Genomic DNA, 27885 nt, shown 5'->3' on the forward strand with positions numbered 1-27885 from the left:
GTCAGGGTTAGGGCTCCAGCATTTCTCGCTAATGACGAGTGAAATTATCACAAGATGAATATTACAATAAACTCGAGCTTAGTCATCTATAATCATAAAATGCTATTTTTTATTACAAGAGTAACAAGAATCAAATGAATCAGGAGGAGCTATTTTTCTGTTTTAAAACCATATACTTAGTACTTTCACTTTAGTATCGTTGTACTTTGGAAATAATAACTAATCTATTGAAATTTTAATATAAGACATCATTCAACATCCCCTTTTCGCTTCTTTACAGCTCATTGCACCACATGTCCAAAAAAGATGCATAAACCTGATATTTGAAGTTTGCTACTAAACTTTGGTTTTTACCTTCCTGGGATCCTCTTCCTCATCCTCGTACTCTTCTGCATAGTACAGCTTGTCGTCAGAGATCACACAGTAGTGCTTGTTCCAGCGCTGACAAAGAGAAATGAACATTTACATTTCCACCTTCCCATGCAAAACATGCCACTTGTTCAGGAAGCTTTTCAAAGAGCAACAGGGACACAAAGCGTCGGGCGCTGCTTTCGCTCAGTGAGGTCAATGAATTACAGAGAGATGACAAAAAATTGCAGACGCACATGAGCACCCAGCATAGCGCAGACACGAGTCCGTTTGTTACGCTACAGTACTAACGCAGCTGTTTAACACTATATTATCATAATAGAGGCAAAAAGTGGCAAGAACCGTCAGCCCTGAATCCAGAGAAATTCATTGGATTTGACTGGATTTAGCTACATTTAAATGACATAACTGAACACATTTAATCTCAGAACCTCAAACCTCTCTCATCAATGGCACACACTGATATGTGGGGTAATACCTGATCCACAGGGTCCCAGATCTCCAGGTCTCCTTCTTTCTGTCCCTTTCTAACATCCTTGACGGTGAATCCTCCCTCCATGTTGATCTTCTTGTGCTGCTCAAAGAAAACAAGGAGAGCACCGTTTTCAGGAATTATGACAAATCGTTTCCACTGACGCGCGGATGCGCTCAGACCACATTACCTTGAGTATGATCTTGCCCTTCAGCTGCGTGGGTGAAGGCAGCTGCTCGGCCAGGTGCTCCACGGGTTCGATCAGCAGTTTGTCTCCAAATACTTCTCTGAAAGTACGAGCCATCTGACGCTGCTGATCTACAGGGCAGTGCTCCTCTATGGACAGAATCACCGGGAACCTGAGACAACGAGACGTGGTTACCGAGATGTTCTGAATGGTCCAATGAAAAAACAGAATCCTTCCCAATGAATTAAGAGGCTGACAAAAAGTTCTTAAATCATCACATTGAATCGCTGCTTCTGCAGTTTAGCTCAGATCTTTGAATTCACAGAACTGCAATGTTGATTTATCTGGATCCATCATCAGCTTATATTCAGATCTAACAGCAGTCAAAGGCAGCATTTTTTGAGTAACACGTCTGGTTGTTTTGATTCTTACTCTGAGGTGACAAAAGCGTGCTCGTTTATCGCTCTGACCACATCCTCAAACTTGATCTTCGTCGTCCTGCTCCAGCCATGGTAAATGATTGGCTCCCCGGGGCCCTCCCAGCAGTCCACTGTTTGCATTCAGTAACACACAAAGAGACACTGTGAACACACTGAGTGAGCAAAAAAAACTCTTATTAAAAACTCTTGTTTTACATGTAATGGTATGAGTCATGTCCAAAGTTAAAGCAATCAACTGTGGTTCTGTGACATTTACGTCAAACGTTACTAAGCATTAAATAAGAGTTTGGCCAAATTAAGCTGAAAAGCCCCAAAACATCGAGTGGACGGGGTGGTTAATTTATATGTTAGAAACCATATAAGACAGACAAGAGTTCAAATAAATCTTATTTCAGTCACTGATTTTTGTTCTGCCTACATTAACATGTGTCTTGAGGGAGCCAATCAAAAGTGGACAGCTCAAAATCAAAGTTCTGCTCTCACATCTCGACGAGGGCCTGCGATCACTTCTTGCTCACTTTGATACAAACTAGCATGCACAGAGTTTCCATTTTCAAAGATCAAATGTGTAATCAGCAGCCGTGCACTTAGAGAGAACCGACAACTTAGAGACTGTGACGTTAACCGCGAGTTTTTGGGCAAACACGTGGAGACCCCAGCAGTCGATCTGACCTGCACCAGCCAACTTTCTTTCGTTTTTTTTTTTGGAAGCATATTTGATGAATGAGATATTGGGGCAGGAGCATTACTGAGTGTTAGAGCTGGCTCGCTGGTCTGTAAGGCGTACAAAAGACTTTATCGACTATTCAATACTTGTTAGTGTCTTTTACACTTGGACATTGTATTAAAATCGGCAGCCTTGCTCAGGACACATCTACACACGCTGGTAAAAGCATGCGGCCGTAGCCCAGTCAGCCCAGATTACGCTGAGACGTTGGTTTGAATGATCAGACGTCACTGCTTGCTTCCTTCCTTCGTCACCGTCTTTGAGCTGTCCACTTGCAACAGAATCACTCAGGATGCATGCTAATGCCGGGCCCGAACAGTGGCGTCATTCGGGTGCAGCACACGCCGGGAGTTTGATACTAACATTCGACGCAGCGGCATCCCAGACGCAGACAGCGGACATAAGCCTCTGTGGACGACTCGCTGCGAATCTGATCACCTGTCAGGTAGCTGTTGAAGAGCAACAGGAGACATTTTATCTTTCACACATAGAGACATTTAAACCAACAGTATGTGGAAATATTACTGAGCATCATTAGTATGTGTGACGGAGTCAAACTGACGTGTTGTGTGAGGAGTTGACCCAGTAATGCGACAAAGGGTTGTTCATGTCCACGTTGCTGATGTCTGAGAACTTCTCATCCCAAATACAATTCTCCTTGGAAAACAGGAAGCCGAGGAACTGGAAGAGGAGAAACGCTTCAGATTTCAGAGTAATCTAACCCGTTCCCCCAGCCCCGCCCCTGCAGACTCCACAACGCTGTAGAACTGCTACGGGATGATTGTGTATTCACTTAAACACTCCAAAAACTTAAAGACTGCTTTCTGTTGATCAGAATTTCGAGCAAGTTTTTTAACACAACTGCATTCCTGCCAAAACTCAGTTTTAGCATCGATTGTCAAACTTGGTGCAGAAGAAGGAAGATGGTGTCCACTCATGTTGGTGCTGAATACCTCGCTCACGGTGAACTCCGGGTCATTGGTTTTTCTCATGGTGTCATCAATAAAGGTTGTCATCAGCTCTCTGACTTGGTTCAGATCATTGGCCCAAGTTTCCTGATGGATGAAAGGGCCAAAATAAATAAATAAATAAATAACTAAAAATCACACATCAGACTGCGACGGTTCATTTCAAACACTTTTTTTCTAGTCCCAGAGCTGTGTGATGTCAGCGAAAGAGGAAATCCATAAACATGCTGCTCTCTGTATATGAGGAAATCAGATGAAAGCCTTAGCAGACTTTAGAGAGAGGAGGGGAACTACATGGCTTGCTTTAGATAGAGTGTAAATTAAGTAACCGCACCACAGTCAGTGGCGACTAACGGAATAAATGTACCGCCCTTACGTATTTAAAATGCAAAATATGAGTAACTGTATTCTGTTAGAGTTACTGTTTGAAAAGGTGGTATTCAGTTACTTTGTTGAAATAAATAATTTCCCCCAGGGATCAATAAAGTATTCTGATTCTGATAAATGGATTGCACGGCGGTCTTTTCCTGTTTCATATGTTCAGCTTTGCTCTCTCTAGTTTTGGTAATTCCATGCACAAAACACGCATTAAGAGGCTCTAATGTCTGTGTCTCAGTCTCGCGGCCCATGTCACCCCTAGTTGCACGCCGCATAATGACTTGAAGAAATATTTTAAAAAATTATTCACAAAATGATTTAATATGAAGGCAATAGGCAGAGTGTTACAGGCATCGGCCCAAAGAATGTAGCCTGATGGGCAGTGTAGTCCGTGCTGCAGGGAGAATGGACCCGTGATGTTTCTGTGAGCGAGGAGGGAGAAAAAGGAAAAGTACGAGCTGTCACCGAGCAGAACTAGGAGCTGGAAGCATGTAAATATAATAATAACCACTGCAGCCAAGAAGAGTGCCTGACGAGCCCAGTTGTAAGTAAGCTGTTAAGACTCGACTGTACACTGTGTTCGTGTTTGTAAGCAGCCTTTCAACGCCTCTCTCTGTCTCTCGCTAGCAAACTTGACCCAGACAACAAAGTAAAGCTAGTTTTCAGCTACGAGCCCGACACGAACCGGACGTATTAGCCAGAGGTCCCTTTACTACAGTTCGGAGCCACGGACCTGTTTTATATACGAGATCGCTGCAAAAAGTGCAGCCTTACCTAATGTCCACCTACTGTTACTCATTTATATTAAGATTTAAACATCTAGTTGGTGTTGGTGTGGAGAGTAACCGTCAGCAATAGTAATAAATCACACAGCAATAGTTCATTCATGTAGTTGCAAAAAGCATGATAATATATTAAGTAATCCAAAGTATTCAGAATACATTGCTCTCATTGAGTAACGTAACAGAATATGTTACAAAATACATTTTGGGGCATGTAATCTGTAATCTGTAGTGGAATACATTTTAAAAGTAACCTTCACAACACTGGCCACAGTACAGTTAATTTAGGTCCTTTTAAGTGTGAAGGGGAGTGTTTTTAATCTGCATATCGGTCCAGCGAGCACACTGAACTCTTCTGCTGTAAGAGCACGATAAATGAAAAGGAAGAAAAGGAAAAACAGTAAATTCTATAACTGGTCCCAGCTGTTGATGACTGCACTGTGGTGAATCTGGGAACCACCTAGTCAGCAATCTACAAACTGTCTTTGGGCCAAAGCTGACCAGGGGGGCCAAGCAGGCTCCATCTGAGACATTCAGCCCTGTGCTGACATTCAAAGAGACCAGCGGCAGACAGCGAGACACTTCGGTCATCACTCTGTGGCCTTCAGGTGGCTGCTGTTACAGCCAGATTACAAAACAAATTGATGCACAGTTATAAAATCTACCAAATCAAACACACACCGATTCTGAACCATTTTAGTACAGCCCAAAATAGCTTCATCAGCCACATATATTTCTGTAATATACAACTGTCGACACAAGAGTTACATTTCAGTGTGCGTTCTGTTAGCAATAAGCTAATATTGCTAACATATAGATTTAAGTACTGCAGCTCATTTAAAAATCAAACCAGAGGCGAGTTCAGTGCACAGCTGCAGGGCTAAAACAGGGCAACAAAACCAAGATAAACTTCTCTGCACAGCGAGGAAGTCAATAATGAATGATATCATATGAACATTTTCTAGTTTCTGAAAATGTGCCCGTTTAGAAACCCCAACCTTACCCCTACACCTGGACGAGTCGCTGGTGACCTGATATCATAGTCAGGGCTGCACATAAGTGTCCCGTAGGTGCGCATTCGCTGTCAAAATAAAAGATGCGCACCAGATAAGAAGTTGCAATGTGCGTTTGCGTCCATATAAAAGGCACTGTTTTCGTCCGCTAGAGTGGGATTTTCACAGCATATTCCGCACCACATCTTTGTGTGTTCATCATTTGTTTGAAGCCAGCTCACCTCCTGCAACCACTTTTCCGAGAATACGTGCTTCTTTTGCGGTTCGGACTCCTGACATTTCTTTGGAGGTGGAGGAACACCACAGTAATTGCTTAAAGGAGCTTCTTCGACATCTTGAGGAGTTCTAAACAAATGTCTGTCCTCCTCCAGAAAATCTTATGTACGCAAACGTGCGTTGCAACTTCTTATCTGGCGCGCATCTTTTATTTTGACAGCGAATGTGCACCTGCAGACCACTTATGTGCACCCCTGATCATAGTACCACCCTATTAGAGCACTTCGCTCTCGCTCTGCAGGCCTACTTGTTGTTCCTAGAGTATTTAAAAGTAGAATGGGAGGCAGAGCCTTCAGTTTTCAGGCCCCTCTTCTGTGGAACCACCTTCCAGTTTGGATTCAGGAGAAAGACACTATCTCTACTTTCAAGATTCAAACTTTCCTTTTTGCTAAAGCATATAGTTAGGGCTGGACCAGGTGACCCTGAGTCCTCCCTTAGTTATGTTGCAATAGGTCAAGGCTGAAATCAGGAAACAAAATCCAGGAGCAACAAGAGGTGATGAGACAAGTGGAAACAGGTGGGGAACACAGCAGGAAGTAATGAGAGGACAAGACAAGGGAAGCAAAACTGAAAGCAAAGCACAAGGAATGGCTAACTATCAAAATAAAACAGGAAGTGAGAGAACACAGACAAGAATGAACTTAATACAGGAGGACTGACACAAGAGGACAGAACAGCGGGGAGAACTCAAGTCTGAATGAACTCGGAAACTAGTATCCGGCATAAATAAAGGAGGAAATACATGAAACAATATTGAAAAAGAAAAATATTTCAATAATCCAAACTCTGGGTAAGATGACCCAGGACCATGACAAATGATGACATATATGTCCTTTAAGTGGGTGTAACTGTAAGCAAAGACCTCAGCAGGCATGTTAGGATGAATCCAGGCAATTATTTTACAGCCTCACGTGGAGTCATGAGTCTGATTCATAATATGACTTAAAGCTGCATGCATAGAATCACCAGAAAATTCTAAAAGCTTCAGAAGTTTTGTTGACTTTGCCTCCAAATAACGTTTAAACGTTTTTATCCCTGCAAACTGTCGTTCTCACACACATGTGCACTGCGTAAACACATTACAGCTTCACTTAAGTACCCATCAAGACATGTACAGTATCCCTGTTCATCACACCAGATGAACCAACGCCACACTAGTTACAATTATAATAAATAGAAGTACATTTACCCATATCTTTGCTATGACAGTGAAAAGAAAGATGAATTCCACCACTCAGCTGGTCCTGGATGTGTGCTGGCTGCAGTATGATTGGCAGTGTTGGGACTAAGGCGTTATTAAGTAACGCGTTACAGTAACTACGTTATTATTGTGGTAACGAGCACGGTAACTAGTTATTATGCCAAAATCAGGAACGCGTTAGTCGTTACTGGGATTTAGATAGGGTCGTTACTCGTTACTTCGTGTGGTGGCATCGCAGAGCTTCCACAGATTCAGTAACATTAGCAAGTGGTGGAGGCAGCAGGTGGATGAAGGAAAGGGGAGGCAGGAGGAGGAGAGACCCGAGGCGGCCGCCGGTCCGAGTGTGAACTGAACTTCAGGTAAGAAGTTATGACCTGCAGTCTCTCTGGGTCAGATATAAACCAAGTTTAGGTGGAGTTTATTTTTGTTATTCTGACTTTTTCCGTACTGCGTGCTAGCTAGCATGACGGAGTTTCTACACAGCTGGGTGGGTGCTATGAAGTTAATGTTGTTGAACTTTATTTTGTTCATAAGTTATTAGAGTTGCCAACCGTCCCGTCTGGTATTCAGAGAAAATATTACGCGTTTCTTATTGAGGTGAAAAGGAACAGTTTGTCCCGTAATTCAGCTACAATGAAAAAGGCACAAAGCTGGAGTTATTCTGTGTTTACGCTGCACAGCTGCCTCTTCTTCTCTCATCCTCTCACCCTCTCTCTCTCCTGTTTCTACTTCAATCATGAAACTGATCAATGATCAGCTGATCGGCTCTCTTGTTTGTTTATTGCCCACTTTGCGCCGAAAGAGGAAACCAGTCGCGCTAAACAACAGCAGCACGTTTAAGCTTGATCAGCTATTGAGAAACAGGTTTACCTTTTAGGTCACATGAATGAGTTGAAGGAAAGTTATGAACTGTTTCTGAGAGACAAATAACACCAGGATCCTTTTTTAGGTAGCTGACAGCTGGTAACTGTGCAGGGGCGGATCTAGCAAAGTGTTGCCAGGGGTCCATGTAGGGCATTAACAGGGAAAGGGGGGCACAAAGAAATACTTTTCTTTCTTATTCTCATTTAAAATGCCTAGCTTTTAAAAATAATTATCTGAATCTTACAACAAACGATTGATAGATTGATGCATATATACCATCAAAACAGTGAACATCACTGTCACAACAGTGTTTATTATCATTCAAAGGCTTTATGATTTTTACTATAATGGTGGGCCGGTCTCTAGTAAAAATGCCCGGGCCAATTTTCTGTCCCAGTCCAGCCCTGTAAGCAGCTCATCTGCAGTCTGGTGTTACCTACATCTTCCTATTCAGAAGGCAGAATTTCTGAGTTCTGAGTACAATCGAAAACACCACGACTGCAGTTTTTGTGTTGGATGTAAAAGGCGCACATGACGCTGTGACGTAGGCTAGAATCATGGCAGCAGTCAATGACGGTCCAGGCGTGGGATTTCTCTCGTGGAAATGTGCACATTATTTTTTCCTTTCTATTGGTAGGTGGCACAGTGCACTGTGGCAAGTAAGCAAGCTAGAAGACTGCAAAGTTATGGAAGCAACACATTAACAAGAGAATTCTGAGTAAAACCAAAGTTACTTTGCCTAGTAACTAGTTACTTTGAAAGTAACGAGTAACTTGAAGTAACTGAGTTACTTTTGAGAGAAGTAACTAGTAATGTAACTAAGTTACTATTTTAAAGTAACTTACCCAACACTGATGATTGGTTATATTTAATCTGTTTGGCTCTTTTCCACCTTCAAAGTTTCCAAATTCTACTCAGGATTCCTCGAGTGCCAGGTTTGCTCCGTGTCTGCTTCCTGCATAATCCTCACCCTAAATATAGTCACGGCTTGTCCGACATGCTCGTTATTCCTTGTAGCTTGTTTACCTGTTGCTGATAGATGAGAAATCGTTGGAAATCGTGCAGGAGAACGGCCGAAGCATCCGGTTTGTCTGTGTTACTGCAGGACGGAGGAGAGAGGGAACACACATTCACACGATGCCGTCAGAGCATCCTTCATCAGATCGCTATTATTTACACGAGAGGAAACGGGATCTCACCCCAGAATGAAGGCGCAGGATTCTTTCTTGAACTCGTCAAGAATCTGAGAAAAAACAAACCCAGCATGAATGAAAGGGCTACAAAAACAAGAACCTGTGTCTGGTGATATTATGTGATGTCATTCATTCATACAAACCTCATTCTGCTCAAACATGAGAAGGTTGTAAAATTTATGAAACTGCTCAAAGTCCAGGCGATCCTTCTTCGAGCCCACTTCCTGCGAAAGCAGAGCATGAAAACTGTGATCAAGCTGACGGGAGCAGCTGCAGACGACTGTTTTGTGTTCTGAGGGGGTTTAACTATGTTTTTAAAAATGCATCCGCAAAGTGGAAATACCTGGAACTTTTCTTTCAAAGTGCGAGAGCTCGGCGCCTTGTAGTTCATCAAAGGAAGCAGTGCCTTCAGTTCCTTCAAGGAGATGCTGGATATGAGACAAAAAACCCAGTGTGATCAGACTGGAAACCATTTATTATTACTGGTTATAGCATGTTCAGACACTGTCCTGTGTGCAGAAAAAAGCCCACTTAACATCAGGTATAGAACAGATTTTTTTACAAGTGTACGCAATGTGAAATTATTCTGAGATCCAGATTACATCCACAAGAAATTTTAAAGTTTCCAGGGTTGAAAGGCGCAGCATCAGTAACACAGGGTAGTACTATCTGTGACGCATTGCAGAGTAACAGAAGCTTGCATCGCTAAGTGCATTATGGGTAAACTTTAAAGGGTCGGATCAGCATGAACAGGTTTACCAGACTTATGTCCTGCCGTGATTTCAACTTTGTTCCAATTAATTTCTCATCCTGTTACATGATGAACACAGTCAAGTGCTGTTTATGTGTTCCATACAACAGTTTGGACATTCAGTCATTTCACGCTCTGAGCATGCAGGAGGGCGTGGACCACAGAGTCGCAGCAACTGAGCATGCTCTCTCCACAGTTTGTTGCTTCACTAACTCTTCAGCTCGAGACATCTAGCTACATGTTAAATATAGCCAGCTGGAATATTTAGCTTCTGTTCATTTTTAAAGAATCCATATTAAACACAGCAGGTGGCTGAAGGCAAACAGGCGCTAGTGCTGGTGGGACCAGAGATCGGGGCTGCAGCACACTGGTAAAACCACTGGATTTATTTTGTAAAAAAAAAAAGAAATATTAGTAAGTATCATAAACTAAACAGTTAGTAGGTAATCTTTATATTCAGCATACCTGTTTGTCTTGGTCTGATTAACAGAATACATCTGCTTCCTCAGCCAGCTGGAGGGGCAATAACACAGAGAGAGCAATGATCAGAGCAGCACAGCCACAAATAACTATGGAAGTGTGTGTGTGTGTGTGTGTGTGTGTGTGTGTGTGTGTGTGTGTGTGTGTGTGTCCTGTTAAGTCATGGAAACACAGCTGGGTGTCTGTGTGTGTCTGTAGGTGTTTGCATGACTCATATTGTTAGGTGCATCCTAACAGTATGTATAATGTAACATTTGAAAGCAAAGACTTGATAAAAGTGTAGTTTATGTTTAGATCATGGAAAAACAAAGACCTCAAACAGTTCACATTTTTACTTTTAAAGCCCGCTTTGTTAAGTTAAGTGGGCCGAACATGTGAAACTTCACATTCTGTCGCTCTAAAGATGCTTGACTGCACATTTAAACCCTGAAATATCTTAATATAAGATAAAGAAGTGGAGCACCTCTCAGTTGTTCTACGTGATAAGGTTTCTGGTAGCTCACTGCCACAATGTGCTGTATTTGCAAAAAATTTTTTCTTTTTTTTTTAAAACCACAATTTATATAGTAGACAGTGAAAAACAGGAACTTTCCTGTCATTTAAATGTTTATCTGTCACTTAAATACTTCGGTGTCAGATGAAATGGCTCGGGGGAGGTGTTTATCAGCAGGAAAAGCTGCAAAACATATAAAAATACAGTTAAAAGTCCAAAACTTTCTGCCATCTTTTACATTTTCCAAAGCTGTCTGGCAGGCTGGTCTTTTCCAGGCCAGTTCTGGCCCCCAGGCCACATGTTTGACACCGCTACCTTAGGGTAATGTTTTGCTTTAAATTCGAGGCAGCTATGGTTGGAGGACATCTTCACAGAATGAATAAATGTCAGTGTCTGAGGTGATGTAAACACTGCAGCGTGCACGGCTACCTCTCTATGAGCACCGGGGTTGGTGATGCCCGAGTCTCCTCCCTCAGCATTTCAAGTCCCACCAGCCATTTCTGCGCCTCATCCACAGAATCAGCTGCACAGTGAGAAAAAAAGACTCATTACTCAAAGATGTGTTCGTGAAAACACCAGTGGATTTGGTTATATTACATAGGTAACACCAAAACTACCGTTTACCCCTAAAACAAATTAGCCTGCACTGGGCACTTCCTGGAGCAACAGGTGCACTTATGCACTGAAAAGCTTCAAAAGAACTTAACAGCAAGCATGGGAAATGAAAAGATGCAAATACATCACGCAAATCCACTTGGCAACTACGAGTTTGTTGTGCAGCAGATACATATTTCTGATGCTACTAAATTCTGTTATAAACACTGCATGGAACATCCATAAAGCTTCACCTCCCAGACTGAGGGTGCTGAGAACAAACTGGGAGCCGTAAAAGATGGTGAAGCAGGTGCTCTCATCGCGCTTGTCCTTCCCATCTTTGAAGCGTTCAAAGTCCTTGGAGTTCCTTCCCGGACGGATCTCCCGGATCTCAGACAGGTCCACTGAAACGCAGCACACGTGTTTCTTTAAAGCAGCTACAGTTTTTAAAGGATGTGATTTAACTATACAACCATCATCATTCCCGAAGGAGACCTTTAATGCATATTTCCAAACTTAGACTTTATTCATAGACTTTACTAAAGTAGAAATGTTTGATTTGGACTAACACTGGGCCCCTCAGTTCATCCTCCCCTTTATCAAACCTACTACAAACAGGGGGTGGAGCTTATGTGCACATAGTATCTTGCTCAAGGATATTTGGCATGCAGACTGGGTTCGAACCACTAACTTTGCACTTAGTAGCTGACCACCTCAGTTACAGCCACCCCATTTACCAATTATATCGCACAAACAGGATAATTAACTCATCTTTTCCCCAGAGCCATGTGATGAGATATCAGGCCTCTGTGCACAGATATGATAAACTCGTTTTTTATTTCCTTTTTAAAGTGGAGTCACCCTGTGTTCAGCAGGTGACCCATATGCCATAAGGATTCGAGGCTATGTTCTGTGTCTTTCTCCACTGTCCCATCAAATAAAGGTTAAAATACCCCAAATGCATATACAAGAATAAAGTGAAATCACACAATCAAGGAGAAATTTAGACAAAACATGCACATTGTTTTATAAACTGGAGTATATGATGTATGGTTAACTTCCTTTTTTAGCCACAGTCATCTCTGAAGCTTCATGAAGCTGATATTCAAAACTACACAATGAGCAGTGAAGTGCAGGAGATAACAGGTACTGTTCTATGTGCTGTGGTACCTCTTATACACTAATGTGCCTCCTGGCTTTTTGAGGTGTGGTTTGATATTTGTTTTTATAGGGATGTTGTGATTAGTCATAGGGTCACAGAAAAGAAACAGAAATGAGGCAGTGACCAAAATGGTAACACTGTGGCTTTAAAATGCCCAAAACACTGGCGGACGTTACCGTGGTTACATACATCCGCTATATAGATACTAGGAAACGGGAAATAAGGTCACAGAGAAAGGAGTGTGGATGGTGTGGTTTAAAACATGTCACATCCTGCTTCAGATGAACCCATTTTTGAAAGTTGTGAACCAAACCTGACAGATTCTGAGCTGGAGCATCACGGTGTATGACAACAAGCCTTACAGAGGAAACAACAGTGGGACCCTCAGGTCGTACAACTGAGACTCAAATACTTACAGACGCCATCGGTCTTGTCCGCGGTACGTGTCCACGCCACCTGACGGGTCTCCATGATGACCTGCACAGTGAGGCGCTCTGCCTTCTGCCGAAACACCGTCATGACCACGCCCATCTCCAGGTCCCGCTTGATCACGATCTTCCTGTACTCAGTCATCTCGCCCTGCTGCCCCAAACGAGCCATCTCTGCAGCTGACACAGGGTGGGAGAAAGCCGAAGCGTGACTTTTGAATAATTAGGAAAACGTGGAAACATGAGTTTTTGCTGGCTGAGACTATTTTAAACAACAACTAACCCATCAGTCATCACAGGCACCTTGCAGCTGGTGCATACTAGAGTAAAATCCTCCCTGTTGTGACACATTTATGAATCCTGCAATAGCCTTTAAAGCAGAGCGTATGTTTTTCCCACAAACTCACCGAGAAACAAACCTCTCCTCCTGCTCCATAAATCATCCTTTACTCCAGAAGGCATCACTCAATCAATCCTGCCTTTATTTAAGTTACGAAATACGATGATGAGTGGGTTCCCTCCGGGTACTCCGGCTTCCTCCCACCGTCCAATACCTCCACTTTTTAAAGTTAATTGCATAATACAGTAAGCATAAGCTAAACAGAGATATTCACTGAATTTCAGCATTTTTCTTTCTTTATAACTCTTTTTAAACTGCTTTATGTTTGGACGTTGCCTCAACTCCACACTCGGACTGGTCCACAGCTTCACTGCACGCACAGAAACACAAAGACTGTTCCCGGTATCACACAGTCACAGCTTGAAGTTACAAAAACACCTTAAGTTATAACTTCCTTCTCTCAAAAAGAACAGTGAGAAAGTAGTGAGTGTGTATATAACCTGTAACCTGCAGTGTGGATGATTTGAACTGTAAAAAGAGTAAACAGTGAATGCAATGTTGTTTTTTAGTTATTGCCCCAGACCTCTGCACAATAGCTTACGTAAGGTGAAACCAGTGAACAGTGGAAAATATGAAGTCCAGTCTAATACTAGCAGCATTGGACTGGATTAGTATTGCAATGCTAGTAATGCAACTAGCATTGCAATAGTATTACTAGTACTGCAATGCTTCTTGATACTTTGGAATGATTATATGTTATATATCATATCTTATTCTCTCCAGTTAAGTTTTTCATCTATTATTACCTCAAGAAATGTATTTTCACTCAGTATCAACTTCATTCATTTGAATGTTAACATTTGTACTTAAACTGCTATTACCAAATAACACAGTTTAGTTTTATTCAAATTTAATGACAATGTGTTTTTGTAAAGAACTTCATTTATTTGGTTAGTTGTCCCAGATCATCACCAGAGCAGGAAATGTTTGTATCATCAGCAAAGAGTGACATTTGTAATACTTTGAACACTTTAAAGGTGTCATTGATGTATAAGTTAAAGAATTATGGGCCCAAAACTGAGCCCTGGGGTACACCACAAGCAATGCCCATACATAAAGAGCAATAACCCTTTCATTTCACAAACTGCTTCCTGTCTCTTATATAATTCAGAACACAGTTTAAAACGACGCCTCTGGCACCATAAAGTTCCAGTTTTCTTATTAATATATCCTAATCTATAGGGTCAAATGTTTTTCTCAAGATTATGAACAACCCGGCCACATATTGATTTTTGTCTGTGGAATTTGTGATGTATTCTGTTGGATCTAATAGTGCCGATGATGTTGATCTTCTTCATCTGAAGCCGTACCCACTCTCGGTGAGTAGTTTATCTATACATTTTCCAGTCGGTTGTTAAACAGTTTTTCAAGTATTTTTGAGAACTGAGGTAAAGAGGCAGGCCTGTAGTTTGTGAATCGGTGTTTGTTGCCCGAGCTATAACTTTTTATTTTCATTCGTTCTGAAAATCGACTAGTTTGAAATGTAAGTAAATGGTTTTAAAATACCCTCAAAGAATATCAGTATCATTACAATCCAAGGATTTCTGATTTTCACATTTTTTGACAATTTAAAAAACTTTATTTTCATCGGCAGCTGTGAGAAATATTGAATAAGGATTTCTGTCTATCCTCTGCTGTCCCAGGATCAGTGATCGTTCTTGCTAAATTTGCTTCAGCAGTTACAAAGAAATGATTAAAGCTGTTTGCTACAACATCCATATTATATTCTTCATATTCATTGAAACACTGAAATACGTGGGATGGTTGTTTAGTCCAGCCCCATGTTTTATAACACTGTTCAGTATTTCCCATGATCTTTTAATATTATTTCTATTATTACCCAATTCCTTCTTACTATATTTAAGTATATTCATTAACTTATTTTTATATCTTTCATATCTAATTTCAGTATCTTTGGTTCTCTTTCTTAAGAAATCTCTGTATAGTGCATTTTTCCTTCTTTTGCAGACCTTTTGTTATCCGTGGACAGTCCGTATATTCATGTTTTCTACTATATTGCTTTATTGGACAGTTTGTATTATACAATAATGTAAATATTCTAAGCAATTCATCATAAGCACCATTCGCATCCTGTTTCTGAACACTTCATCCCAGTTCTGTTTCATTAAATCGTTTTTAAAGACATTTATTGTTTCCTTTGTTTTTACTCTTCTGTATTCCTTTAACAGGTTCATACAGTACAATTTTGTGTGAGCCATTTCTGTAAATGAACTTATTGTAAGTAAGTGTTTTTCAAAGTGATAATAAATGCAATTAAAAGATTAGTCTTTAGCAGGTATCATTTAATGTAAAGACAATAATAATGGACCCAGGATTGAACTCTGTGGAACCCCTCGGTTTAGGAGTGGCATGAAGGGGGTGCAAGGAAAACACAGCAGATCTGCAGGTAATGAGAATACTTGATAGGAAATAAAGACCCTCAATGACACAACACAAGAGCCTAAAAATAGTTTTGAACTACACAACGGTTTCACAAGGAGGCGAAACAGATATTTAGAGTCTATTCAGAATCCCTACTGATGTGTCCCTTCTTCAGACAAGAAATGTATGATGCTTTTTACTAACACATACGATTAAGAAAAAATAATAAATGCACATACTTGATCTGAAAACAGTGAATAAATGCACGTGTGGATTACTGCCCAGGACAACGAGCCATATAGTGTGAACTTTTACTTCTTATTCAGGTTGGGAGATGCAAAATGACCACAAAGATAGGAAGAGATGCAAATTGGCCATAAACAGATATAACACAACCAGTGAGAGTCACAAAACAACTACTAGGAGATGCAAAATATCTGCATGATACATAGCCGGTGAAGCAAAACGACTATAGCAACATGACCGTGTGGTTTGTGGTAGTTCTGCGTGTCTTACAGTCATCTGGCTGCTTTGGGAGACTTGCGATAGCCACATGTCGCTTCAGACCCTTCTGGCTGACACGGTGCTGACGACAAACAACAGAAATCACTCATTTACATCTCATCCCAGTTTTCAGACTTTATGGTTTCACTTGAATCCAGGTCACTGCACAGAAATGTCCATGTTCTGAGCCGTGTGACGACACGTTAATTCTTTCACTATATCTGGATTCTACTTTAGCCTGAAATGGGAAGCTGACCTCACCCACGTCTTTTCTGACGAGTGGGTCCACGTCCAAACTCCACATCTGGCACCATTTCTATTTTTGCTTTTTCATATCTTCATCTCATTTGCGGGGTGTGCTAACAGAAAGGCAGCAGAATACAAAAGGAAGTGGAAGTTGAGATCACACATGCTGCAACTCCGGTCAGTGTGTTGACATTTCAACCCATGTACATTATTACATAAGCACTCATGTCGCAAAGTGCAAAAAGCTGCAGTTTCTCTAGCTGCCTCTTGAGGCTGACTCCAAAGTGAGTCGGCCACAGATCCCCACAGTTAAATGCTTGGACTTGCAGCACAAATATGCATGTTTGCAGACTAGTATAAAAAACTGACCTCTGCCGAACATTTCCCCCTTCCTAACAACTGTGTTAAGTTAGGGAGAAGCTGCTTTGAGTGGCATGTGTGCTGGTCCAGGCAGCTGTAGCAGCTAGCGCGCCGCTAATTCCACTCCTGAAACTCGACTAGCAGGCATATGTGTACCTGTGTGTTGCACCTGTACGCCATTACACTCATCTAGTGTCTACTTCTAACTCAAAAAAAAGAAGGTCAAAGTGTAAACCCCAAGCCTCCAGAAATCACTGTGTGAAGATGCTGTGCCATCTTAAAAATACAGTCTATAAACTGTCCAAAATCTGTTAGCTTTCAATTTGATTCAATTTTTAATCACAATTATCTCAGTCCTGCATACCAAGGTTACGTCTTTCAGTTTTAACTCAAGACGCCTGCAGACGGACAGACAACATCTACGTACCATTACCCTCAAAAGCTTTAAAATGACATTTCCATTTAAGAAGCAAACTACAATTAGAGTTTGCATGCCTGGGCTGCAGGCAGCATCACTGACACATCAGAGAAATCACCAAACTGGGAGGGTGTGGTCAGTATGAGAAGCATGAGGTTTGTTGGTGTGCATGACACAGTGCAAACTTAGACAAGCTTGAAAGCTTTTGTTTGTTATTCTTTTTTGTTGTTGTTATTGTCAGGCCAAACAATGTCTCCAAGCAACCTAATTTCACAGGAAAGCACGTAACAGACACGCCGGTCCAAGCAGCCCACCTGCAGGGGGAGATGATACATTTAAAGCCAAGAAATCGCTAGTGAACAAGGAAGGTATGAAATACATGCCAGGAACGATTAAGCTAGGTGGCTAATATGCATTTACATGTGTTAGTAAAGTCTGTTTAAACTCATTATTTTCATATCGGCTTAAAATAAAATATCTCCCTCTGCTGGTACTGCAGCTAACTGCAACCTATAGGTAACACTGGCTGTTACACAGATGTTACAAAGATCCAGCAAACACCTACCAGGATGGTGCAGTAACATCTCCACTGTTGCCACAACTTTCACTGATGATGCTGACAAATGCCAAGTGAATGATGTTAGTTAATGATGTTAATCACCTAAAAGAAATAATTCCTCTAAAAATATCACAAAGTTTTTCTCTTATTTTTGTTTTCACGAAGGAAATAAAGCAAATTTATGACACGGGGGGATTTTCTGTCTTACTCTCACTGCAGAGGATGGGACATGCAGCTGTACGCTACTGAAACGGTTGGAGACACACAGGTGGAGACAGTTATGGTGGTGAGGCCTTTCGAGGATATTGTTGCTGGTGTAACAAAACTCAAAGTTGCAACAGCTAACTCTGAGCTAAAGAAGTCACTCTGAGGGAACGTAACAAGCTTGTTATTATGTAGCGGAGAAGCTATCAACTCACTATGCAATGAGGTGAAGTCAGTACACTGTGAGGTAAATGTGCACTAGGACCAAGTACCCAAATGAAGGTGATGCAACAGTGCTCTAACAAGTTTCTCTCGGGAGCTAAAACTGCACCGTAAAAGAAAGGTTTTTAAGGCAGCAACCTTGTAATATGCAGCCCTGTGAAAAACTAATTACACCTCATGATTCAGCAAGAAGTAATTGTTTTCTGTATGACTTCATCAGTCTCACAGCTCTCTGAAGCTTTCAGTCAGGCTGAGGTCAGGACTCCACCACTGCAGCATTGCTGCATCCTGCTTTATTTGTCCAAAGGACATATTTCCAGAAGTCTTCTGGTTTGTTCAGATGCAGCTTTGCAAACCTGACTGTCGTTTTTTCTTTAGAGTGTAGAGGCTTCCTCCTCCTGGCAACCCTTCTGAGAAAGCCGTACTTCAGTCCTTTTCTAATGGTCCTTTCATGAACTTTAACACTTAGCCTGCCAGCTGAGGCCTGTAGAGTCTCAGATGATTCAGTTTTTCACAGCACTGCACAGAGACTGTGAAAACCTTTCCACAAAAACGTAACACTTTGAAAGTTCCTTACACTGTGACTATCATGCACTTCAGCATAACATTGTTAATGTGTCTAATATTTTTGAGCTCTTTGAGTAGAAGTAGTTGTAACAATTGTTTGTCAGGGGTTGGGTGAAGAGAAGGAGAAAAAAAACAGAACAAATAAACCGCTTGGAGACTGAACATGCCTCCAACATGAAAGATTTCACTTTGAGCTGCGTAAATTTTGAGTTACCTCTTGTGAAGTGTGTCACAACACTGAATACAGTACATTAAGAAATGTTAGTGAAGAGTTACAGTCAAAACAGAGCATAGATGAAGAAGAAATGCCATTTTTATCTTTACATATGATTAAAAGTACGTCTGTATGTGTAAAAATCCAGGATGTGCTTTCCTGTGAATACGGCTGAAACATTAAACACTGAGCATTCTTCAGTGTTCTGAGGAAAGGTGAATAATTAACTGACATAATTACAGCACTATGCCCCTGCTTTTCCTACTGAAGTCCAGTGAGGGACAGTCCCTATTAAGGATCTTATTTACATTAACAAATTTCCTCATACTTATTAAGCACAAACTGAGGCCTTAGTCAGGTGAACATCCTGCACGACTGTATGGAAAACATTTCAGGAAGACTTGTGTTTTATGAGGATGTGATGTTTCTTTCAGCCAAACCACCTTTGGTGCCAAAGGAATGCATTCATAGAAACACAAAGCTGCTATTTACAGGGATACTTTGCATGTTTTTATATTTGGGTTGTATGACATGCTTCCATAGCCAGTGTATTGGCTAAAGAGGATGGTAGGCAGCTAAGCATTGTACTGCTGTGAATGGGGTCAGCAGGTCATGGGTGGGGTTTGGGATTGGTTAACCCAGCGGTCCCCAACCTTTTTTGTGCCACAGACCAGTTTATGTCCGACAATATTTTCAAAGAGAAATAAAACCAGTACTGGTACCAAAAAAACCAAGATTTATTAATAACACACGGGAAAAGACTCAGGGAAACCAGGTTAATGATAAAAATGGTAAAATAAAGAAATAAATGAATAAATAAATGAATAAATAAATGAATAAATAAATGAATAAATAACGCTAAAAAAACCCTGAAAACCATTCATTTCACACCCGAGCCTCAACTCTCGCGGCCCGGTACCGGTCCATGGCCTGGAGGTTGGGAACCGCTGGGTTAAGGTCCCCACCTTTTTATAGAATTTATACCTGTTTCAGAAATCTCTATAGAAAAGATTTAAATTTAAAAAAGCTATAATGCAACAATAGAGTCAGACTTTCTCTTCTTTATCGCATTTAACTGTAATTTTGAGCTGAAAACAATATAAGTACATGTGAGGGAGGCCATCAGGCTGAAATACCAAAAATAAACCGGTTAGAAAGATATCAGAAACTGACCATATAAACAATCGGATTCATTCATAAACAGAAGGAATGCACCGACAGACTGAAAGACCAAAGACTAAACTAAAGTGGATGACAGGATTATTTCCATGGTTAAGGAAAAACTATTTCACAACATCTAACCAAGTCAGGAACACTCATGAGGAGGAAGGAGTATCGCTGTCATCAAGAGATGCCCAGGCTTTAAAAGAAGCAGATTAAACATCCAAACAAGCCTCTTTGAACTAACTAAACCGAGGTTAACCTGTTTTTACCGACATAACGACATGACAAAAGTATGAAGTAGGTAACGAACAGGTCATGGAGGCCGTGTTACTGGTGTTTACTGATGATGTGACTGCTCATGATGAACTGTGGACAGGACTGCACTCTGCTCAGATTCACACAAATGCTGCAAAACCGTGTGGACAGACTTCAAAGTTCAGATGGACAATGAGCCGAAAGCAACCTGTGCAACAGATGAAGCAAGAGAAGTCAGCCACAGCAAAAGCCTGGCAGAGCATCTCGGGGGGGAAACGGCATGTAGGGATGTCCACGGGCTCAGTTATGAACTGCTAATGATTTTCATCCATTTTTAAATTGAAAATGATGTTAGTAATTTACTTTTAAGCCTCTGAAAATGAGTGGCCAGTTAATGAGCCCTTGTATTTAAGACTTAAAGCTGAGCGTCTACACTTTCATCACATATCGATTGTTTGATTTAAAATCCACTGCGGTGGCGCGAAGAGGCAAAACTACAAAAACAACAAATCATGTATGTGTCCTTCGTGCAGTTTACGAGTGCAGCTTCTGGCTCCAAAAAGTAACAGAGCAGCAGCCAGAACAGCAACCGCCATGTCCCAAAACCTATATGTGGCTTTGTGTCGCTGTGCCCATCTTTTATATACAGTCTGTGGTTGTCTGTAAACTAGGCCACTGTGGCCTCAGCAACTCAGCAAGTTGCTGAGTTCAGCACGTGCACTGAAGAGGCTGAAGGATCCAGCTCATCCTCAGCAAAGACGTGTTGGTTAATATCAATATTTGCAGTGAGGTACCAGCTAAAGTCTAAAGCAACTTGTTTAAGATGCTGTGGAACAAAAGAATCATTTACGGGTGATTAACAGCAGATATACAGAGATGCATGTTACAGAAAGAGCATGAAGATTTGCACCTTGAAGATGACACATCAGCCTGAGGTGCTGGGTGAGGTGCAACACGCGCTACAGCTCTTTAAATCATACAGACGTCAAACTTCCTTTATGCTTTTTTCTTGTACTCCACAAAAGGATTGTTGTCTCTGTAACAGTTTCATTTTTGCCTGTGCAACGTTTCGCTTCAGAAGTGTCATTTAGAATCTAAAAAAGCTTCAGTCTATTTTCTTATTTGGTGTTTTTCTGCTCGTAGTTAGAGTGCAGTTTTGTTCTGACCGAGCTAACGCTGAGCCGTATGTATGTATGTATATAGAACAGCTGGTTGCTTAATGTGCCACACTCTCAAATCTAGCAGTTTTTTTTTAACTTGGCTGCAGGCTGAGAAATGCCTCCTCTCACTTTCTAGCAGCAACACCTGCAGGCAGTGAATGCGCCGCAGCAGCAGAGGAAGGAGGACAGATGTCCGTGTCCGTCGGTCTTTCTAAGCTCTACACTCGGCGTTTTTACTGGATTGAATTATCCCCAACGTGAACTGTATGGCTATTGTCTTAATATTTGGGTATTTATCACAAGTCAAATCATTTCTGCAGTATAGAACAACGTTATCTCACATCTTCCTCAAAACCCCACAGGCCTACGCAGAGGTGATGCATTCATAATTTGGCTGCATTACTGAGTCTGTGGCTCACTTTAATCCACTCACTTGTGCCATAAAAGAAAGTTAGAATAATGAGTCTGTTTACATGCAACCCAAATATGAATGAAAAGCACCAGAGAAACAAAAACCCCATTTAAACAGTAATGAAAACAACTTTAGCTACGCATCTTTTTAAGAAAAGAGTAGAACAAACTGACATCTTCAGCTTGTTTAGTCTGAGGACTAACAGTGCAGATCTAATGGCATTCGCTTCACTGCAGCAATATATATGAAACCTGATTTTAAAGAGCTGAAGCGGCAAAAACAAAAAAACTTAATTTCGACTCATTTATTCAAATAAGTTTAACTGTTGAAGCTTTACGATAAACACATGAAAGAGATTTGATATTATTATTATTTATCTCCTCACACAGTTGCTAAATTGTTTAGGGCTGTCGAACTCCAGGCCTCGAGGGCCGGTGTCCTGCAGGCTTTAGATCTCACCCTGTTTCAACACACCTGAATCAAATGATCAGTTCATTAGCAGACTTCTGGAGAACTTCAGGACATGTTGAGGAGGCAATTTAACCATTTAAATCAGCTGTGATGGATCAAGGACACATCTAAAACCCTCGAGGCCTGGAGTTGGACACCTGTGGTTTAGCCTCTTTTAGCTCATTGCTTCTTTAACAATTACACATATATGAACTTTGGATCAAACAGTTTTAAAATGCATTTAAAAAAGAAAAGAAAAAAAACCCACCAAATATGCAGAATGTTACTTTGCTCTTTTCTTTTTGCAAACATCTGCATAAATGATAATAAATATGTGACATCACGCTACCAGCTGATACGAGATTTAACAAATTATTTACAGTTTGTTCATTTTGGGGGCTTTTTTCTACATTAACGTCCTTAACGAGTTTGTAGTGCAGTTTGAACAGTTATTTACCTTATTGAATTACATTTTAATATTAAAAATTAAAAAGTGTATTTTTCTTTTCTAAAACTAAAAAAAAGGAACTTTTTCAGTAATATTTCACATGTATTTAAATTGTTATATATTTGAACAGTAATAACCTGTTACTGTAAGGTGGATAACAAAGTCACAATAATAAATTAATCAGCTGTACTCAGTAAGTATCCCATGCTAACACGTATGTCGATCTGAAAACGTATCTCCATATTAAAGAGCTCCAAACAGCATTATTATCACTTTTAGATCATTCTTTTAACCTTGAAGAAGAGGTCAAAGGTCAAATATGACATGCTATGTTAAATCTTTTTATGGTGCTTCCTACATGTTGCTCTGTCCACGCAGTTTTGATCTTGTAAGGATCATAGTTTCTAATTTAAAAGGCTTTTTGTAAATTTTCCACCAATAAATCGTTGAGCGGGCCGTGAAGATCTCCATGGATGGAAGCCAAATTTTATCAGAAGTCATTCAAAACATTTCATGGACTTGCACGCACACGTGCGAACACTTTCAAGGACAGGACGTCGTCGGCGTGGGTAATCGGGGCAGACCGGGGGACTGAAGCCTGGCCTCTCTGCTCACGCAGAGAACAAATGGTAAGCGTTAAAAATTCTATTTTTCTTGCAGAAATCTTTTGCAGAGCCATTTCCTACGGCTGCCACACAGATTTGAACTTTTCAAACAGCAAAAAGTTTACTTTTTGACAAATTTAGCTACAACACTGAGATTAGTCAGTCTGCTTAAACTTTCCAGTTAACCTGATGAAACACTTTACATTATGTTGTAAGTACTGACTCAAGGCGGCTGTTTTACTGCTCATCACATATTTGGGAAATTATTTGGAATATCAAAAAAACTAAATATTCCAGTTAATTACTTGCTGCAGTATTTACAAACCGATTGCACACACTTACACGCACACAGTTCACAGGACGGTGTCAGTGAATAATAAGGATCAATATTAACCATTTAAGCAAACACTGCCATAGTGAAGTAAAATGATTATTAGCAGCTGGAGCAGCGTGTTTCTGTGAACATCAACAGTGAGTTTAGATCCACGAGGTGGACGCGAACATTACTGTTGGTGTTTGTTTGCATTTCGCCATCTCCCTCCTGCCAGCCAACAATGTATTCATTCAACTTCAACAGACATCTACGGCCAAAGGCTGTGAGAAAAAAGGAACAAGAGAACAGGCTAGACCCGTTAGCCCCATCAATACGATCAAGAGGACGTGCATGAAAATGTTCTCCGCATATCTGCCCTTAAAAGAAGCAGCGATACAGATACGGTGACTCTGGGGTCTGTCGTTTAGTTTTAACGTCTCTGCAGGTGCTTTACTTTCACAGACGGCTGTGTTAGCGCTCCACAGAGCTACAGCTACGTCGTTGCATTGGTTTTTCAGTGAAATGAAAAGGACAAGGAAGGTTATGAGACTACGAGCTGTAGGACACACGTCTGCTGAATGAAGGCAACGTGCAGCTATTTATGGTCCATTTGAGTCTTTTTCTGGTAATTTGGTGTCTCATTGTTTCTCATGGCAACCCAAACAGAAATCTTATTTTCAGTCCTTGAATTTCTTTAGAATTTGTTCATGTCTTGTTGAAGTCATTTGCCTCTCATAGAAGATGATTTGTGTCTCCATCTGGATATTTATACTATATTTATACAAAAATAGGCGCGCTATGAGCAAGAAGAATGAAAGACAAAAGACTCAAAAATGACCACAACGCATGCACAATGAACAAATAGCATAAAATACATAGCAACTCTGCACATAAGGACCCAAAAGAGAGACACGAAATGAGGAAGAAATAGACTAATATGACAAAAAAGACAAAAGAAGCAAAACTGCAGAGACACAGGACAGACAAAATCATTAGGAGGCAAAAAGACCCAAACGAAATACAAAAAGGGCAAAAGGTGACACAGTGTGGCAAAAAGGACTTCAAACCACAAAAGCAAGAGACACAAAATGACAAATGATACACAAAAAGAAACAGATGCAAAATGACCCTCAAAGAGCCAAAGAATGACCGTAGATGGACACAATAATTAAAGCAATACACAACAACCAAAAACAAAACAGACACAGTGTGAACTCAAACTGATCAAAAGCAATGCAAAGAGGAAGAAAAGGAACCAGGAAATTGAGAAACAATTTGAGACACAAGATGATGATCAAGATGCAAACTGAAGAGAAAATTATGTTTAGAGATTCCTGAATAAATGTGACAAATTTGTCTGTGATATACTTCACCTCTGCAGTCAACAGAATGGAAGAAAACTTCAGTTGCTCAGAAAATCCTTAAATTACAACTCCTCATACAAACGTTGGTGATCATAAAGGGGAATCTAGATGTCGCTGCTCATCTGGCTCACGATCCGTGTGTGAAGCACAAACAGAGAGTGATGCGTTCTTTAGGTTTGGTGAGAGAGAATGACAGAGACAAACCGGTGACCTCGTGTTAGACCCATTACATGAACACTGAATGCAAACTTGATTCAATTCTGACCCATATTGTAGGACAAATAACGATTCTTGTGAGTTTTGGACAGGTGGACGGCATCTGTGATGAGCTGAAAATGTGCAGTAGAACTCACATTCTGGGGTTTATTGTGTTTGTTTTTTATCTTTTCCCATGCAGGAAAGCCTTTATTCACATAACTCTGGACAAGATGGACATTTGAGTGCAACACCATCAGGGGTAAAATGGTCCCAGCACAACTGGGATTTACAGAAATACGTCTACATCTTGTCGCTGTGGACAAAGGGGCAGAGATACAGATCTGAGGGACAGCTACTAACGTGAGAAACTCGTGTTCGTGCTGTGCACTTGTTGGTCCTTCAGCTTCATCCCTGCCACAGAGAAGATAAATGTCACGACATACAGAGACCTTGGTGGTGTTGTGAAACTGAAAACAGTGGAAACTGTCCACCGTCTCTGCTTCTAACCATGCCTCTTTGATCTTTGTTGTTTTTTGTGCTTTTTTATCATTGTGGTAAAGTCTTCTATGGTCGTTCCCTTTCCTGTTTAACCTTTACAGCCAATCAGCGTTTAACGAAGGCAATGCTGCGCTGGCTTTTTGGAAGAGTGTGTGCAAGTATTTCCCGCAGCTTGCGTGCTGGTTGAATTCCTGTAATCCTTCACTCCACGTAGCCAAAGATCTCCAAAACAGTCTTTGTAAGGAGCTCCCTCTGCATCTACAGACCCCACAGGTTTGCCAGTAAAAGTCTGAGCACTGATTCTGAACAGTTCTCTGGTTTGAATTTGCACCGCCTCAGTGATGCTCTTAGCAAGTTCAGTCGCCCATGCCTGTGATCAGCCAACCACACCAAGCAGGGGCCATGTTGTCTGACACGAGTGCCTTGCACAGCTGGAAATTCAACATTTTTTTTTTCCATTTAAAATCAGAAATCGGCCCTAAATAGAATAAAACTTGTTTAGCAGCAGTGAACGTGCTGCTGAGGAAACATCTAATGCAGAAAACACAATCCTGTGCCAAAGACCTTTTCAGAAAAGAAAAAGCACACTGCTCCTGGTGTGGTGATGCCAGTATTGCCACACAGGCATGAAAAGACCTGAATTGTGAATTAGTTGTTTGAATGGTGAAGATGTAAAGCTTTGTGCCTTTCCACTGAGATCCAAAGACAGCAGAGTCACTGAATGTGGGAAACATAGACGCTATTACTCCTGTTTTAAAGATGGATTGCTAACTTGAGGAGGAAAAAAAACCAAAACAATATTTTAGTTATTTGACAGTTTTTTAAGGACGTATTGTTCTCATAATGTGCTTTACTTAAAGATACTGACATTACGGGTTATGGTGCTGTGATTTTAATGGTCTGGCACACTTGAGAAAGAGGCATGAACTAAAATAACGTGCACACCCTGATTTAAATCAGGTCTTCTGCACAGATCACTTAAAATTGCCTAAAAATACAACCACATTATGAGATCATCTCATTACAGTTATTCATGCAAGACATTTTTAGCAGAGCAACTAATCTGCGACCTCTTAATATTCAATAACTAACCTTCCAGCAGTGAAACTGACGTAAAACGACCAACAAAGACAAAAAGCACACAAATAACCCCAAACAAGGCAGGAGAAGAAGCAACAACAAGGAAATGCAATATCACACAAAAACGACTTTTATGGAATAGAACAAGTCTCACAAAAGTGGCGCAAAACTACAATAAAATGGCACAACAGCTACACAAAGCCCCACACTAAAGCCGCAGAGGGCCCCGTGTCTATTATCCTGACCAACACAGTGAAGTTTGAAGTATTGGAATTAAATATGGGTGAAACTCTTCCACGTGGACCCAACGGTTCACCTCAAAACTAGTTCCCCATAGAAGAAATGTAAAGTGCGCCGTGCGTGAAGGCTTTCGGAGGTACCGGTCCCGCTCTGACACGGAGTTGCCTCCACGCTGAGCCGCCTGGTCAGACACATCCTCTGCAGCCCCGCACACACTGCTGCAGCTGCCGCCAGCAAAAAGCGGATTTCCCCTCAGCCAGCTGAACTGTGTCACACCGCGGTCGCTAGAAAACTGACACCAAAAACAGAAAAGAAGGAAAAAAAATAAAGAAAAGTAAAGTGTCCGGCTTACCTTGTGAGTGAAATCGATTCCTTACAGCTCCCAAAGTCGCCGCTCGTTTGTTTTCTATCTAATCATGATTTGAGAGTTTTGAAGTGAAACAGGAGAGGATGTAGAGCGCTGACAAAAAGGCCACCCGCAAAACGGCCAGTTCCTCTATCCGCGTGTGTGTACAAGGAAGTAAAAGTTAACTTGCATTATAGCCCGCAAGTTATAAAAAAGTCCGGAAGCAAGGACGGTATCTATGCAAAGTACGAGAGGGCAGTGAGCTGCAGGATGAGCGCTTCTGATGCTCAGGCTTGTGTTTTCACATAAAAGTCGTAAAAGGTCGTTTATAACACGTTTCTCTGTGTGTTGGAGTCTTCTCACAGTCTCACGCGCTCATGTAAACACGCACACAGCTGTTTGACCTACGAGTGTCAACTAACAGGGGCGTTTCCAGGTTTTTTATTAACGGGTGGCACAACAGGGGGATGCGCGGGGGGGGGGGGGGATTAATTATAT

General features: G+C 41.2%; 1 protein-coding gene across 1 annotated transcript in view; it reads right to left on the minus strand.

Annotated features, from left to right (window-relative positions):
• The window catches only part of plcg2 (phospholipase C, gamma 2), a 45607-nt gene extending 18040 nt beyond the window's left edge, over positions 1-27567 (minus strand). Inside the window, exons 1-16 of the mRNA XM_085464900.1 lie at positions 27394-27567; positions 12767-12958; positions 11443-11592; positions 11024-11117; positions 10087-10134; positions 9214-9298; positions 9014-9094; positions 8877-8920; positions 8704-8776; positions 3149-3250; positions 2758-2876; positions 2559-2644; positions 1461-1578; positions 1032-1200; positions 848-943; positions 355-441 (exon numbers count right to left, since the gene is read on the minus strand). Coding sequence (XP_085321026.1) covers positions 355-441; positions 848-943; positions 1032-1200; positions 1461-1578; positions 2559-2644; positions 2758-2876; positions 3149-3250; positions 8704-8776; positions 8877-8920; positions 9014-9094; positions 9214-9298; positions 10087-10134; positions 11024-11117; positions 11443-11592; positions 12767-12950 — 1536 coding nt within the window. The 5' untranslated portion in view covers positions 12951-12958; positions 27394-27567. The remainder of the gene's footprint in view (positions 1-354; positions 442-847; positions 944-1031; positions 1201-1460; positions 1579-2558; positions 2645-2757; positions 2877-3148; positions 3251-8703; positions 8777-8876; positions 8921-9013; positions 9095-9213; positions 9299-10086; positions 10135-11023; positions 11118-11442; positions 11593-12766; positions 12959-27393) is intronic.
• Positions 27568-27885: the final 318 nt, after the last annotated feature.

The sequence above is a fragment of the Copadichromis virginalis genome, linkage group LG7, assembly GCF_057382275.1.
Source record: "Copadichromis virginalis isolate Kocher_CV1m ecotype Utaka linkage group LG7, C_Virginalis_male_GT1.1, whole genome shotgun sequence".
Taxonomy (NCBI): domain Eukaryota; kingdom Metazoa; phylum Chordata; class Actinopteri; order Cichliformes; family Cichlidae; genus Copadichromis; species Copadichromis virginalis.